Source organism: Thalassophryne amazonica, chromosome 20 (assembly GCF_902500255.1).
Source record: "Thalassophryne amazonica chromosome 20, fThaAma1.1, whole genome shotgun sequence".
Lineage (NCBI taxonomy): Eukaryota > Metazoa > Chordata > Actinopteri > Batrachoidiformes > Batrachoididae > Thalassophryne > Thalassophryne amazonica.
In genome coordinates, this window is record NC_047122.1 from 47,352,650 (window position 1) to 47,369,297 (window position 16,648).

At 38.6% G+C, this 16,648-nt stretch overlaps 1 protein-coding gene across 21 annotated transcripts in view; it reads left to right on the plus strand.

The window, feature by feature from the left end:
- The window catches only part of clasp2 (cytoplasmic linker associated protein 2), a 103,766-nt gene that overhangs the window by 6,413 nt on the left and 80,705 nt on the right, over positions 1 to 16,648 (plus strand). For all 21 annotated transcript variants that reach the window (XM_034161051.1, XM_034161053.1, XM_034161055.1 and 18 more), the window contains exons 2-6: positions 8,710 to 8,788; positions 10,656 to 10,759; positions 11,863 to 11,954; positions 14,426 to 14,501; positions 15,262 to 15,359. In XM_034161051.1, coding sequence (XP_034016942.1) covers positions 8,710 to 8,788; positions 10,656 to 10,759; positions 11,863 to 11,954; positions 14,426 to 14,501; positions 15,262 to 15,359 — 449 coding nt within the window. The remainder of the gene's footprint in view (positions 1 to 8,709; positions 8,789 to 10,655; positions 10,760 to 11,862; positions 11,955 to 14,425; positions 14,502 to 15,261; positions 15,360 to 16,648) is intronic.

Below are 16,648 nucleotides of genomic sequence, written 5' to 3' on the forward strand. Positions count from 1 at the left end.
GTTACATCCCAGTATTAAAGACATTTGAGTGAATTACGCACACATCCTTTTGTGGCATCACAGATAGAGATCACCTCTTTCAAACAAAAAAAAAAATTACATAATGCTGATGCTTGAGTTTGAAATGCACTCTATTTCCGGAGAGGAAATTTTTGACAGACAAGAGACATTTTATTTTTGAATGCTTGTTTCAAGTAATTTCCCCACTGGGCAATGATCCAGGAAGTTAGATTCTTATACAGTAGGCTTTGATAGGGAAATTAGTCCATTTAGTGGTTATCTACTAAATGGTAAATGGACTGCATTTATATAGCGCTTTTCCATCTGCATCAGACGCTCAAAGCGCTTTACAATAATGCCTCACATTCACCCCGATGTCAGGGTGCTGCTGGTGGTACTAAATAAATAATAGTTCTGGCAGTCCATCAAAATTAGACACCATGGAAATGACACAGGTATTTTGGTTAAAAACTGGTATAATTAGAGTTCTGCTGGTAAACAAATGGGGATATCAAACCAAGTGACCATTGCTACTGATAGATCAGTAGTAGTTATCTGTGTATGGCAAACTCAACTTTGTTGGTCATTTCTACCTTGTCATTATCTTTAGAATCCACTCATGTACCCTGATTGTAAAACACCCCAGGAGTACTGTCACCGACCAACTTTTCATCACAACCTGTCCGCTGTATGAAAATATTTTATACTAGAAACACCATAAAGCAAGACAGCAACCTGCAGTGTTTGCAAAGCTGTTGTACTGAGAAGAGGAAGCTCTGTCATGATTTACAATACAGCAAGCTTAATCAAAAATTTAAAAAAAAGCACCACATTAAAGAGCACAAGGACTTTTTTTTTAGCCAGGGGCAGATAGAAGACTGGTATATCTACTTGGGGTGAGCGCTAAAGATAAACCGGTCTACTTATTGCCTTGGCCAATAGCAAAAATGTCCTTTCTTGGTCTTTCAAATGCAAATTTTCACTGTGAGGTAAATGATTAACAAGTCACTTGTTAGTTTTTCCATAAAAAAATTGTGTTCCAGTTGTAAACTGTCTAAACAAAATGTTTTTACTTATTACCCTGCATGTTTTTCCCAGGTTTAAGTGGGGGTCTATCTATGGTAATGTGCCCCAAGGTATGCAAGATGGAAAAAATAAACAAAAATAAAACGCATTCAGATGTACGAGTATAGCAATTTCTGACCTTTTTAAAGCTTAGTATTGTTTTGCAAAAATTGCAAAGTACCAAACGTATGACTGTGTCAAACCTGACATTTGGGTTGCAGCGATTAAAACCACGTTTGGAAATTATGTGGCATTGAAGTCTCCCGTTACTTTCATTACTGCATTTACCATCTGCGTCAAAATTGTCTGTTTTCCAGGATCTCCCCCAAATGGGAGTGTTTGCAATTCTGGACCAGGCCTGAAGTTTTCATCACTTGGTTAAAACAACAACAACAAAAAAAACACTGATTTGTTGATTGTGAGTAATTGTGCTTAGAATCGAACAACCAAAGTGAAGTAGTAAACTAAAGTTATCTTAAATGGGTAATACATGTCCATTATTGTTACCCTACTGCTGATATGATAAGAAAAGGTGAGGTATTGTTTTTTTCCAAGTCTTTCTCAGAGTTTTAGCTTTAGCTACATTCAGGTTTAGTATGTTGTGTTGACAGTAACTTGAGGTCAGATTAGTTTTGGAGGTTAAAATGTAATAGAGTTGGCTGTCACTTATTGGTATTTGAGTTAATATAAAAGAACAAAACGGGGGAGGGGTCGTCTTTGAGCAAAGTGCTGCATCAGCACAGACAGATGGAAATGTGATGTGTCACAGAAGAGGAGAAGGGAGCACATTTGGGGAAATGGATGCCTGAAGTGCTAAATGGGTCAAGGTTAGAAGCACTCCCAGTGATACACAAATTATAGCTCATAAATAACTTTTATTTTATAGAGCTGAGTCCCTCTTTTAGCAACCATATTATAATACTGAGTGGTCTTGCCTCTCCATTTCTTTTTTCAGTTGTATTTTGTCTGATACGGTCCTTCTTTGTTAATGATCTGGCTTTATCCTCCTTTTTGTTCCTCTTTTGATGAACTGAGGATTTGATTCTTCTGCACTCAAGGCTCAACATCAGAGTGTTCATTGCTCACGTGAGACACAAACGGCAGGTATTAATATTGAATGCTGCTTTTATGGCCAGCACAGCCAGATGGAATGTCATAAGACATTTTGAGATGATACACTCAGAGCAACATACTACAACCCCTGGCAAAAATTATGGAATCACCGGCCTTGGAGGATGTTTAATTTTGTAGAAAAAAAGCAGATCACAGACATGACACAAAACTAAAGTCATTTCAAATGGCAACTTTCTGGCTTTAAGAAACACTATAAGAAATCAGGAAAAAAAAATTGTGGCAGTCAGTAACAGTTACTTTTTTTAGACCAAGCAGAGGGAAAAAAAAAATATGGACTCACTCAATTCTGAGGAAAAAATTATGGAATCATGAAAAACAAAAAAACGCTCCAACACATCACTAGTACTTTGTTGTACCACCTCTGGCTTTTATAACAGCTTGCAGTCTCTGAGGCATGGACTTAATGAGTGACAAACAGTACTCGTCATCAATCTGGCTCCAACTTTCTCTGATTGCTGTTGCCAGATCAGCTTTGCAGGTTGGAGCCTTGTCATGGGCCATTTTCCTCAACTTCCACCAAAGATTTTCAATTGGATTAAGATCTGGACTGTTTGCAGGCCATGACATTGACCCTATGTGTCTTTTTGCAAGGAATGTTTTCACAGTTTTTGCTCTATGGCAAGATGCATTATCATCTTGAAAAATGATTTCATCATCCCCAAACATCCTTTCAATTGATAGGATAAGAAAAGTATCCAAAATATCAACGTAAACTTGTGCATTTATTGATGATGTAATGACAGCCATCTCCCCAGTGCCTTTACCTGACATGTAGCCCCATATCATCAATGACTGTGGAAAATTACATGTTCTCTTCAGGCAGTCATCTTTATAAATCTCATTGGAACGGCACCAAACAAAAGTTCCAGCATCATCACCTTGCCCTATGCAGATTCGAGATTCATCACTGAATATGACTTTCATCCAGTCATCCACAGTCCACGATTGCGTTTCCTTAGGCCATTGTAACCTTGTTTTTTCCTGTTTAGGTGTTAATAATGGCTTTCGTTTAGCTTTTCTGTATGTAAATCATATTTCCTTTAGGCGGTTTCTTACAGTTCAGTCACAGACGTTGACTCCAGTTTCCTCCCATTCGTTCTTCATTTGTTTTGTTGTGCATTTTCGATTTTTGAGACATATTGCTTTAAGTTTTCTGTCTTGTCGCTTTGATGTCTTCCTTGGTCTACCAGTATGTTTGCCTTTAACAACCTTCCCATGTTGTTTGTTGCTGCTTGGTCTAAAAAAAGTGACCGTTACTGACTGCCACAATTATTTTTCCTAATTTATTATAGTGTTTCTTAAAGCCAGAAAGTTGCCATTTGAAATTACTTTAGTTTTGTGTCATGTCTGTGATCTGCTTTTTTTTCCTACAAAATTAAACAACTGAATGAACATCCTCCGAGGCCGGTGATTCCATAATTTTTGCCAGGGGTTGTATAGATTGTTTACTCTATAAACTGGCAAACCCGGAAGTCTGCCATTATGGGGACATCTGCAATGTTAACATAATGTAAAGCACTGCTCCAACACAACAGTCTTTTCAATTTTTGACAATTATAGCCCCCTGTGGTTCTTGCAAGCTATCGTCTAACATTGTGTTAAAAGGATGCCAGCTGATGGCATTGTAGCTGAATGGACTGAACCCAACTGGTCTCAGTGTCACATTGGACCAGCCCTTAACCTACCTGCATCAGTCCATCCGGAAAGTTTGGGAAAATAATTGGAAGTTGTTTATGTTGTTTTTTTTTTTTTTCTTCAAACTAGTAACCTAAAAACCAATGCGTATTAATCCACATTTGTTTTGAATCACTGTCTCCATATGATGTGCTAGCAAAGTACCCATACTTTAGACTGTGATGAAAGAGTGTACTAATCACTGACCTGGGAAAGTGTGCAGCATTATACTGAGACAACGTATTCGCTTCCAAAAGAAAGCTTTCAAAGCATTTTGAAGTAGCAGGTATAACAGACACACTGAGCCATATTTAAGAAGGTTAAACTTAATCTTTTTTAAGTCCTAATACAACCCCAATTCCAATGAAGTTGGGACGTTGTGTAAAATGTAAATAAAAACAGAATACAATGATTTGCAAATCGTCTTCAACCTATATTCAATTGAATACACCAGAAAGACAAAATATTTAATGTTCAAACTGATAAATTTTATTTTGTGCAAATATTTGCTCATTTTGAAATAGATGACTGCAACACGTTTGAAAAAAGCTTGGACAGTAGTATGTTTACCACTGTGTTACATCACTTTTCCTTCTAATAGCACTCAATAAGCATTTGGGAACTGAGGACACTAATTGTTGAAGCTTTGTAGGTGGAATTTTTTACCATTCTTGCTTGATGTATGACTTCAGTTGTTCAACAGTCCGGGGTCTCTGTTGTATTTTGCGCTTCATAATGCGCCTCACATTTTCAATGGGCCATAGGTCTAGGCTGCAGGCAGGCCAGTCTAGTATGCACACGCTTTTACGATGAAGCCACGCTGTTGTAACACGTGCAGAATGTGGCTTGGCATTGTCTTGCTGAACTAAGCTGGGACGTCCCTGAAAAAGATGTTGCTTGGATGGCAGCATGTTGCTCCAAAACCTGGATGTACCTTTCAGCATTGATGGTGCCATCACACATGTGTAAGTTGCCCGTGCCATGGGCACTAATTCACCCCCATACCATCACAGATGCTGGCTTTTGAACTTTGCGCTGGTAACAATCTGGATGGTCTTTTTCCTCTTTTGTCCGGAGGACACGACGTCCATGATTTCCAAAAACAATTTGAAATGTGGACTCATCAGACCACAGCACACTTTTCCACTTTGCGTCTGTCCATTTCAAATGAGTTCAGGCCCAGAGAAGGTGGCAGCGTTTCTGGAGTATGGTGAGTATGGCTTTAGCTTTACATGGTAGAGTTTTAACTTGCACTTGTAGATGTAGCGACGAACTGTGTTAACCGACAATGGTTTTCTGAAGTGTTCCTGAGCCCACGCAGTAAGATCCTTTACACAATGATGTCAGTTTTTAATGCAGTGCCACCTGATGGATCGAAGGCCACGGGCATTCAGTGTTGGTTTTCGGCCTTGCCGCTTACGTGTAGAATGTTCTCCAGATTCTCTAAATCTTCTGACTATTATGGACTGTAACTGTAGACATTGAGAAACATTGTTTTTAAACTGTTAGACTATTTTTTTTCACGCAGTTCTTCACAAAGTGGTGATTACACATCTGTGGTGGCACCATCAATGCTGAAAGGTACATACAGGTTTTGGAGCAACACATGCTGCCATCCAAGCAACATCTTTTTCAGGGACGTCCCTGCTTATTTCAGCAAGACAATGCCAAGCCACATTCTGCACACAGCGTGGCTTCGTAGTAAAAGAGTGCGGGTACTAGATGGGCCTGCCTGCAGTCCAGACCTGTCGCCCATTGAAAATGTGTGGCACATTATGAAGCGCAAAATATGACAACGGAGACCCCAGTAGTTCACCAAGTGTGACACAAGAGAAATAGTTTGTCTTGTGGTTACTGAATTCATAGTGACTATAAAGATGAAGTAATTTTATATTAATAAATGAAGTTTGAGTGGAGAATTGAGCTTGCATGGTCTTCCACTTATTCCTTGTGATGCAACAAACCTCTCAGGCTGTGTTTAAATAGACTTTTGTGTTATCTCTATTATGAATAACATTTTTTCTATCATTTACTGTTCCTTTGCTCATTGTGATGGAGATTTTAAAACAATTGTGCAGTATTTCTGTGTTTGCTCAATCTTCATATCTAAACATATTTCTCTGACGTTTTTGTACTCTTATTGTCACCTTCTCATGCCTGAAGCAAGACATACTGCAAACACAACACTGTTTAAGACCATGCTTTTTTTCCCTCTCTGCTCACCCCTTAAAAGTCCTGTTTCTTAACCTGAGTATTCACAAAGGACCATTCATTTTGGACTGACCATTTTCTTTTCCTAAAGTAAACCTCATTCATCCATTAGTGTGTATGTACAGTTGTATGTAAAAGTTTGGGCACCCCTGATGGTTTTCCTTTACAAATCATTGGTTGTTTGGATCAGCAATTTCAGTTAAATATATTATATAGCAGACAAACACAGTGATATTTGAGAAGTGGAATGAAGTTTATAGGATTTACAGAAAATGTGCAATAATTCTTTAAACAAAATTAAGCAGGTGCATAAATGTGGGCACCCCAACAGAAAAAATACATCAGTATTTAGTAGATCCTCCTTTTGCAGAAATAACAGCTTCTAAACACTTCCTATATCTTCCAATGAGAGTCTGAATTCTGGTTGAAGGTATTTTGGACCCTTCTTCTTTACAAAACATCTCCAGTTCAGTTAGGCTTGTTGGTTTCTGAGCATGGACAGCCTGCTTAAAATCACACCACAGATTTTCAGTAATAATTGGGGGAGGTGATGGGCTTGAGACCAGAAGATCCTCGGTACAAATCCCCGCTTGACTGGAAAATCACTAAGGGCCCTTGGGCAAGGTCTTTAATCCCCTATTGCTCCCGGTGTGTAGTGAACGCCTTATATGGCAGCACCCTGACATCGGGGTGAATGTGAGGCATAATTGTAAAGCGCTTTGAGCGTCTGATGCAGATGGAAAAGCGCTATATAAATGCAGTCCATTTACCATTTTCTCCTTTGCCAAGATATTCTATCCCACCTCACAGGTGTGGCATATCAAGATGCTGATTAGACAGCATTATTATTGCACAGGTGTGCCTTAGGCTGGCCACTATAAAAGGCCACTCTAAAATGTTCAGTTTTGTTTGTTATTGGAGAAGTCACAAAACCAGTTAGTATCTGGTGTGACCACCATTTGCTTTATTTGGAGTTCTACTGAAGGTGAGTCGAGCTATTCAATTTACATTTTTAATTTCAGTTAGCAATACCATATATCTTAATTGTTGTAGAAGATTTTTGTGACTAAGCTTTTTTTTCTGTAAACATGTGTTCACATAATGGTGGAAAACATACTTTGCACATGTCTGCTGCATTTTAATGCATGCTGTCCGCTGTGACAGTCTTGCGTGAGGTAACAATGGCAACAGAGGGGTTGTGCCACATCAAAAGTTCAGATTTGTTGAACTTTGGCATGCATTTGACTGACTTTTTGCATGCAGACATTGTCTGTAGGGCATTGACTTGAAGAACATCAAACGTGTGGAAAAAGGTATTAAGGCTTCAGAAATCATAGCAAGAGCGCAAGACCGCAGTAATGTGAACACGCCTCTTGCTGTCGCACTTCACGTGGAGAAGCCATATGGTTGTTGGTGCAAAGCTCGTTTTAGTACTGTGTTAGAATGTGGGAAGGGATGCTTGTAGGCTTTTTTCTCCTCTGTCTTCTCTTCCCAGCTGTTTTTTTTTTTTTTTCCTTCCTCCCCTCCTCCCTCCAAATTAGGTCAGTGCGACGGCATCATTATATTTACTCCAGGCTCATGTTTCTTCTCCAGGTGAATTCTCATAATCTTACTCAACCCCCTTTATTTGTATTTTTCCTCGACTCCCTTTTCTCTCCTTCTGGTTTCTGTAGACACCTGATGATGCTTTTCCTAACATAGGGAAAACTGCAGTCTGCCTTCCCTGTCAGTGCGAGACAGCGTAGAATGGTGCTTAAATGGATTTTCATTTTGGACTGTGCAGTTCTTCCAGGGTGCTGCCAAGACAAGCATTCCAGAAGCATAGCACAGTATGGGATCTGATCCTAATAAGAAACACAGAGGGAAAACAGCATAAAATTTAGTCTACGTTCCCCACATGAGCCATATTACAAGCTGAAAATTCTTTTCAAATTGAGATCATCAATGTGATGGGGAAACGAGATCAACTAAAAGTTGAACTAACGTGATGATGTGAATGTGTGGCACTTACTTTTTCTTTTTTCTTTTTTTTTACTTTTTAATTTCATGTTCAGATGTTTTTAATTGCCCTAAATTATAGTGTCTGCTTTTGAATAACAACAAAAAAGTCTATACTTTCTGTTTGGTTTTTTCTTTTTTAAAAACTTGACATAAGTAGTACTAGATGGAAAGTAATGTAACATTTCAGTCATTTACAGTATACAAATTAAACTAAAACCCCCAAAGTATGATAAAGGAGATAGCATTTAATCCTAAAAACAGTGATTTCAGGTTTTTTGTTTGTTTGTATTTGTTGTTGCTTGAGAGTAATTTTCACATGAACTGCAGCACAAACAGCAAGTGATCTGAAAGGGGCAACAGCAACACCTCCACATCACTCTGACATCACCAGAGGGCACATAACTAGCCACATGAAATATAACATAAAAAAACACCAGTGTGGAAATGTAGTTTGCAAACTGTTCAGTTATGTAAATGTTTAAGGGGAAATTTGCTTCTGTAAATGATGAATATTCAGTTAAGATTTATTTTCTGTGCAAGTGTAAGGACTGTAACTGTTCAGCTTTTTTTCACAGGAGTTACTCTTAATTATGATCTCAGTTCATTTTGTGTTGTGTTTCATAGGTGGCGCTGTTGGGGATAGACATTTGTGGTGCATTTGTTAATCGCTTGGAAGATCGGTTCAGAGGATACCTGGGAACAGGTGAGATATGTCATTTCAGCTTACATTTTACTGTCCGTTTAGTTTAGCTTGTCACAGTTGAAATGAACAGAAAAACCTTTACCCAGGATACATGCACACGCCTCTTGTCTCCTTTATTTTTATATATATATATATATATATATATATATATATTTATTTTTTTTTTTTTTTTTTTTTTCTTCTTCATGTGTTCGAATGCGTCATGAACCAGCGCATTATAGCACCTTGCTGGCACCTACAGCGGAATCAGGGACGGCTAACTGTGACCTCATGTTAAGAAAAATGAAAGCTGATGAAATAAATAAAAAATAAAACAAAAAAACTAAAGTCAGAGCAGCATTAGACATGACAAGATGAAACTGCCTCATTTAAGTTTTGCATGGTGTCGAAGTCATGATGTCCTAAAAAGAAGTCACTAACGCCTTCATTACATGAAATGTCTTACTGACCTAGTTGTCGTCTTCTTCTTGTGGATGCTCTCATTAGGGCTGGCCACAGAAGCTGTTTGTCATATTGATGTTTTCTGGTCTAATAATTTGTGATACGATGCTATAATAAAACATTTGTTGTGGCTTCTCCAGAAATCAATAATATGGTCATTATTGATTAGATTAATGCATAGAGCAACTGCAAATCAATTAGCACTAGTTTCATTAACTGCATTAAATTGATCTTTATCAAAGATATTTTTTAGTATACGTCTGTGGATCTTAACTTCATTGTATGTATTTAAGAAGTACAATGGGTGAATATTCTGTTAAAGCTTAGGCTAAAAGAAAAAGAAAATATTTTTATCTAAACATTTGACCTTTGTTCTTAATTAACCTATTATTTCTATTTTTTTTTTATTTTTTTTTTACCTTGGCATCAAAGGTGTTATTGTGGTTAAGACTCCTAAAGTTCTGGTGTTGTGACACCCCTAACTGCAGCATTATGTTGGCAAGATGATACAAATAACTACAAAGTTGAAACAGAATGGAAGGATTTGTCATAAAGAGTGAATTGTGTATCTGTGTGTTTGATCCTTACTTCAAGCGATGACGGCACTGTCTGGTACAATACCCACCATTCTTTTATTTCTTATTTTTGATGCTGTTGTGCCTGTTGCCATGGAATGAGATGTTATGGTGACGCACGCGCACATATTGACATCACTTAGCCACTCCTCCACTGATATTTCCAACCAGGAATGTAAGTAGGAGTGAGTGCATCTGTGTGTCTTTTCTGAAATTTTTACTTTATATTGTGACCAGTTGGTGAAAGAGATCGTCTACACTTTTGTCTGAATTTGATTATGTATATTCTATATTTTGTGTTATGATGGTGAATTTCAATGGGAAAATGTAATATTTACGATGATCAGCATAAAATGCACAATGCTTGTTTTCTCATTTCACAGAGGAGAAGCGTGTGAAAGGTTTGGTTTAAGTGGATAAAATGCTTTAAGGTCAGGGATAGGAGAACTGAAACACTCCTTTTGTATGGCGTATGCATCACAATTTCACCAGCTGTGTTTCTGCTGCCAGATTAATGAAATGTGACACGAGCGTCTGATCTGGACATTATTTTAGTCACGGGCCACTTCTCATTTGCTGTCCTGCACTTCCTCATGTTGCCAATGCTCTGGTTTTGAGGTTGAGATTGTTTCGCATTTTAACAAGTCCTACTCTTTCTCTCTGTCTGGCACACAGACTGGTGTGGCAAACACATCATCTTTATATGTAATTTAAAGTTCACCACATGGGGGTAGTCTTTGTCACTTTAAATCCAACCAGCAATACTTTACATTAGAAAAGACAACAAATTTAAACTGTCATTTTATCACATAATTCTCATGTTTTGTCTTTTTTTTCATGTCTCCGTGTAGTTTTGCCAGCCCTGGTAGACAGACTAGGAGATGGAAAGGACCAGGTCAGGGAGAATAGTCAAATTCTTATACTTCAATGCATGGAACAAACTGCCTCGCCAATGGTGAGTCCACACACACACACACACACACACACACACACACACACGCGTGCTCAGAAAAAATATTCTCATGATTTCTTTCCCGTCTTTATATTGATATTTATCACAATGTACAATTTAACAGTGATGCCACTTTGAAGAGTACCGTGATACTGAATAAAATCAGAAGAAACTACACACTTAAATTTTTATCTTTTGTATTTCATTTTGATTTATACAGTGTAAATAAACATTGCTATTGTTATTACTGGCTTCTACTACTACTATGGTAGTAGCAGTACATGTCTAGGTCAGGACAGATGTTTGTATCTTTACATTTGTCGTTTGCTTGATGGTGACTTCAGTGTGGCAAAAGTTTGCTTATCTTAGTCCACGTAATGAAGCTAATGTCTCTTTTTTTTTTTTTTTTTTTTTTTTTTTTGCTACAAGTATCAGCGCATCAGGTTAGCTACAACCCTCAGATAGATAACCATTTTTGTCAACAGTTTCCTCAGCTTTAAAGGATGATGCAAGTTCACTTTGAGTTACTTCCATGCCCCTCACCAGTTCCACTGCTCCCTCTGTCCACATACCTACACACACATAAACCTGTTTCTTGGGCTTTGTTCACTGCCAGTGAAGATACAACACTTTGAGTTTGGAAATGGTCATGTACTTTGTTTTGTGAGAGATGTGTAATAGTCCTGTTGGGATCTATCCACAGGAGTAAAAATATTCCAAGCTGTTCATTGTTATTAACATAATTTTGTTCCGATCAAATTATGGCAACTGTTTTATCATCCTGCTCTGTGCGGGTCTGTATAAAAATCAAGCTTGAGGAACCCCCAGTCGTATCAGTCAGGACTTTTGGTAAACATACTGTACTGTGCAAAAGATTGTCATGTTGCATGTGACCACGTGACAGGCTTTTTTTTTTTTTTTGCTCTGTTGATTCATGATTTCTTGTTGCTGTAATGGGATTGTAGATGTTTGAACTTGGTTTTCTCTCTCTCACATACTACACCACTCGCCTGTAAGGCACATCTAATGAGATGATTGAAATGTTCTTCTGTTCATTTCTACTGACATGCTCATTATCACCCTCTTTCTCTTTCTTCTTTGTGCAGTATATTTGGGAAAGGTTGCTCCCTGGTTTCAAACACAAGAACTTCCGCTGTCGAGAAGGTGTCTGCCTCTGTCTTAGTGCCACACTAAATATGTGAGTAATTCTGCGCATGGTGTGAATTAGTCTGAAAATGTCATGAACTACAGAATCCATTTTATCCATTGAAGTTTATCATTATTCATTCTAAACAGAAATCTTTTTTTTTTCCACCACTCCCCATATTCCCATACTTTGAACAGATAAAGTAAAAATAAGTTAATATGGTAATATGATATATAATTCATTGCATCTACAGAGTAGTTCCTATTCTGTGACAGCACAGTGGCACAACCAGCAAGTGTCTTTGTCTCTTAAGCAAAATGTCCCAGGTTCAAGGCAGCCTGAGCCCCATTCTTCTTATATAGTTGGAGATGTGGTTGGAAAAATCAGATCAACCTATTGATTCCATGCCAAACCTCCTGTGACCCTGAACAACATGGGAGCAGCACAACAAACTCTTTGATTCATCTGCATTTAAATTGTTCAGAAATAATTACTTTAAAACACCATGATAATGTCAGTTTAGCAACAAAGAAAAGTTGAATTTACTGCTTTAAAATGTACTCTCCAACAGCTTTTTACTGTAAAAGTTCCAGGTGGTTCTGGTATTTAGGTATTTTTACGGTATTATTTATTTTTTATTTTTTATGAAATTATTCTGGCAACCAGGTTTTCTGGAAACACAACCGTTTTATTGATTGATTTTGTGATTTAATGCATTGTCATGACTTGGTTGCTATGCTAAATATATACATTTATTTAAAAAATGTGTTTTCTGTCTAGACCTTGAGGTCAGGGAAACTGGAAAACAGAATCAATTATGACATTTAAATGCTTAACATTTGAAACCTACTTCAACGACCATTCCCCATTTTGGGTTTGTTCAGGAAATACTTTCTGATTTCTTGAGCATTTCTGAGATTTTTTTTGGTGTGTGTGTGTGTGTGTGTGTGTGTGTGTGTGTGTGTGTGTGTGTGTGTGTGTGTGTGTGTGTGTGTGTGTGTGTGTGTGTGTGTGTGTGTGTGTGTGTGTGTGTGTGTGTGTGTGTGTGTGTGTGTGGTGTGTGTGTGTGTGTGGAGGTGGCACATGTGCAGAAAAAGTCACCATTAATTTAATGACTCAACTTTACCATTCAAGCATGTGCGCTGTTACTTTTATTTATTGTGTGCAAAGTGGATGCTTAAAAAGCTACTCTGACACTGCAAAGCCAGTCTTTCACAGCCATCTTCATTTTCTGCTGAATTCATCTGTCATCTGCAAATGAGTATTGTCATTTATTTGACATAAAAAACATGTCACTGCATTCATGAGCCACATTTTCAGAGGCAGGAAGGGAGCACTAGAGGTCGCACTGGATTTGCTTGTTCTGCTGTAAGATCCAATGTAAAGTAATACAGCCTGTTTGAGTACAGTCAGGTTGCCGTGTGTGCACATGCTCACATTTTTTATAGATACATGTATCTATCGATGTAATCTGTCTATCCATCCATCTATCTATAATGTATTTGTTTTCCCACCCTTCACTTTTGGATTTTCTAGTATTGGCCTTAAATTTCATTCTGACTAGCATTTAAAAAAAAAAAAAAAAAAGCCATATATCCCTCCTTCGGCTGTATGAATCCCGTTCCTGATTGGGTTTCATTGACAGTATCTTAAATACTGTCTTCTCAGCATTGCTGTCTAAAGTGTAATCTGACTAAAAGAAAAAAAATCAGTTTTTCTCAGTTTCACAATTGTATAGAATATATATATATATATATATATATATATATATATATATATATATATATATATATATATTTTTTTTTTTTTTTATTCATAATCTCATGGATGGCCAGTTGATGTCAGAAACATCACTTGCAATCATGAATATGAGCTGCTGTGACAAAGATTTGTTCTCACTAAATCAAATTGAAATTGAGGACTTAGGATTGTAATTGGTGTCAGTAATAACTGAAGACAGTGACTGCTGGACTGCATTTTGCAGCAGTCTTCCTTTTTGAGAGCATTGTCATCTGTCCATCTATCCATCCATTTTCTAAGCCCACTTATCCCAGTTAAGTGACACGGAGTGGGTGTGTGGGGGGTGGATCCTATCCCAGCATACACTGGGCAAGAGATGGGGTACATCTTGGATAGGCTGCAGGTCAGTCACAGAGTCGACACATATAGACAGAAAAACACATTTGCACTCCAGTTGACCTAACCTGCATGTCTTTGGAAGTGGGAGGAAGCCGGTGCGCCCGGAGGAAACCCACGCAAATACGAGGAGAACATACGAACTCCACATGTAAAGGACTACGTAGGAAGTGGTCCCACAACCTTCTTGCTGTGAGGCAGTAGTGCTAACCACTAATCCACTGTGCCACTTGTGTTTTCTGATTTTTGCACCACAATGTCGGCTTTCCTTCTGACTGGCAGTATGCTCGTCACACGGTGAAATCAGCTTCGATGTTCCATATATATGGTAATGAGTATGTTTCCTTTTTCATCCCAATTTCTTGATCTTATTGGGTTTCTTTCAGGTTCGGAGCCCAGTCATTGAGCCTTAGCAAGATAGTTCCTCATCTGTGCTCTCTGACTGGAGATCAATACCCACAGGTAAGAGAAGCAGCAAGTTCAAAACAAAGTAGACTGGTATGCCACAGTGTCTTTCATCATATTCTGTCGTTTGTGATGAGTTGGTGTAGATCGTTGTCTCTTCAATGTTTACTTTAGCTCGGTCTTTGGTTTAATTTTCTGTGCGGTGTATTGACAGGTCCTGTGGTCGTTCTATCCTTATTACTGTTATTAGTGAGGAGATGGTTTCTGTTGTGTTCCACTGCCAGCTTTAATGCTGAATCGTGAGCACCGGCATCTAACCATTAGCCCACACAGTGTGTGTGTGCGTCTGTGTGTTGAGGGAGGCTTGGTTAATCTGCTGTGGAGTTGCACCCCAAAGCTCAAATCTGCTTGTAATGTCTACCCAATGATTATCTACCCACATACTGCCCATCCAATCAACATCCTCAAAAGCTCCACCCACCCTCAGTTGCAGAAATTCCCTCTTACACCTTCCCTCTACCCAAATGCAGCAGTGCTTGTAATAATACAGCCAAATCAGATGTTTTGTAATCTTGGAATAGAGTATAGGATTGATGATGATGATTTGACTCTTCAGTCTTTTTAAACCCAAAGTTGGGAAAATGTGAAACCTTCAACTGTGTCCTCACTACTTTCAACACACATACACACATATATATGTGTATATATATATATATATGTATGTGTGTGTGTATGTATGTGTATATATATATATAATATTTTACACACTAAACATATGGTCCTGGCTTTTAAATTGGTTTATTATTGCTCACTGCAGGTACGCGAGGCCTCCCTAACAACGTTGGTAGACGTCTATCGGCACGTTGGCGAGAAAGTCCGAGCAGACCTGGGAAAGAGGGGACTACCCGCTGCACGGTGAGTGATTTAGTTGTCTATGATTGTTCATTTCTGCGTGAACACTGGTGGCGTTTCTGGCCACGTGTGCGGGTGAGTTGTGTGGGCCGTCTGTGGGTCCCATGGCTTTGACACTCCGTCCGTCCCAGGCCACACCATGCACCACTCTGCACTTCACACACAGAGGCGCTTGTATTCAGAACACAATGCTGACTGACTTGGGGGGTGTAGGAGGGTGAACTGGAGCAAATCTGGTACAAAAACGTTGGGTGGAGTAATCAAGTTGGGGAAAATTGGAAGAAGCGTGCGTGCGTATATGGGTGTGCATGTTTGTTCATTTGTCCGACTGTCCTTTGGTGTGCAGCTGATGAGGTCCCTGAGTGGTTTCATTCTTTTTTTGGTCGTCCTGGTTACGTGTGCGATGTTGAGGGTTATTCTAAGCCCACAGGGACTCCTTTCTCAAGCCCCGCTCCCCCCGTCTCCCCTCTGTTTCATATGCGTGATCCTAGCAGCAGCCAGTGTTGTGTGCTGACTGCTCAGTATGAGTCTTGTGTCTGTGAATGCTAGCCCTGGCCGTGTGTCATGTGTTGTGCATATTAAGCCTGTCTCCATTGCAAACACACTGTCTATGTGGTATCCCCCCCAGTGTACCAAGCCTGTTTGCTTTGGAAAGCTTATATGTAGATGTCGCTCAAATGGAGTGATTTTGGTTTGAAACCAATGTTCTTTCATCACGAATGTTCAGCATACCATTATTATTTTGTTTGAAAATATATCTTTGCTTTCATCACCTCTTTTGTTTTCTATCTGCTCATTATCTTGGAGCAGTGGCATGAAAGTCAGTTGGGGGTTTTGAGAGTTGGATCTGTGTTATCATGAGTGCTAGATGGAAGACAGGGTTAGCATTAGTTATTTGACAGAAAGCAGCTGTTCTGACAGAAAAGGAGCGTGAAAGACTGGGAATGATGCGGCAGAATTTAAACTAAATAAATAAATAGAGCTCTTCACATTCTTCTCAGAGAAAGAATTAGATGGAGAGAAATCCTGTATATGTTGCTTTTTTTGTAGTATATGTTGCTTTTTTATTTTGTCTTTTTGTTTGTTTGTTTTTTATAATAGTTTGGGATGTCCTGTGACTTCTGCTCCAGTATCAGTTGTATACCAAAAAAAAGTCAGACGTTTGTTAGTAATAGTAACTAACGTGTTGCCTGTGGGGATCCGCGGGCTGTGGTTAGTGTTTAAAAAAATAAGTAGCTGACATTTTTTGTGGTAAGGGTGGTAATAAATTAAGTAAAGCTTGGATAATGAGT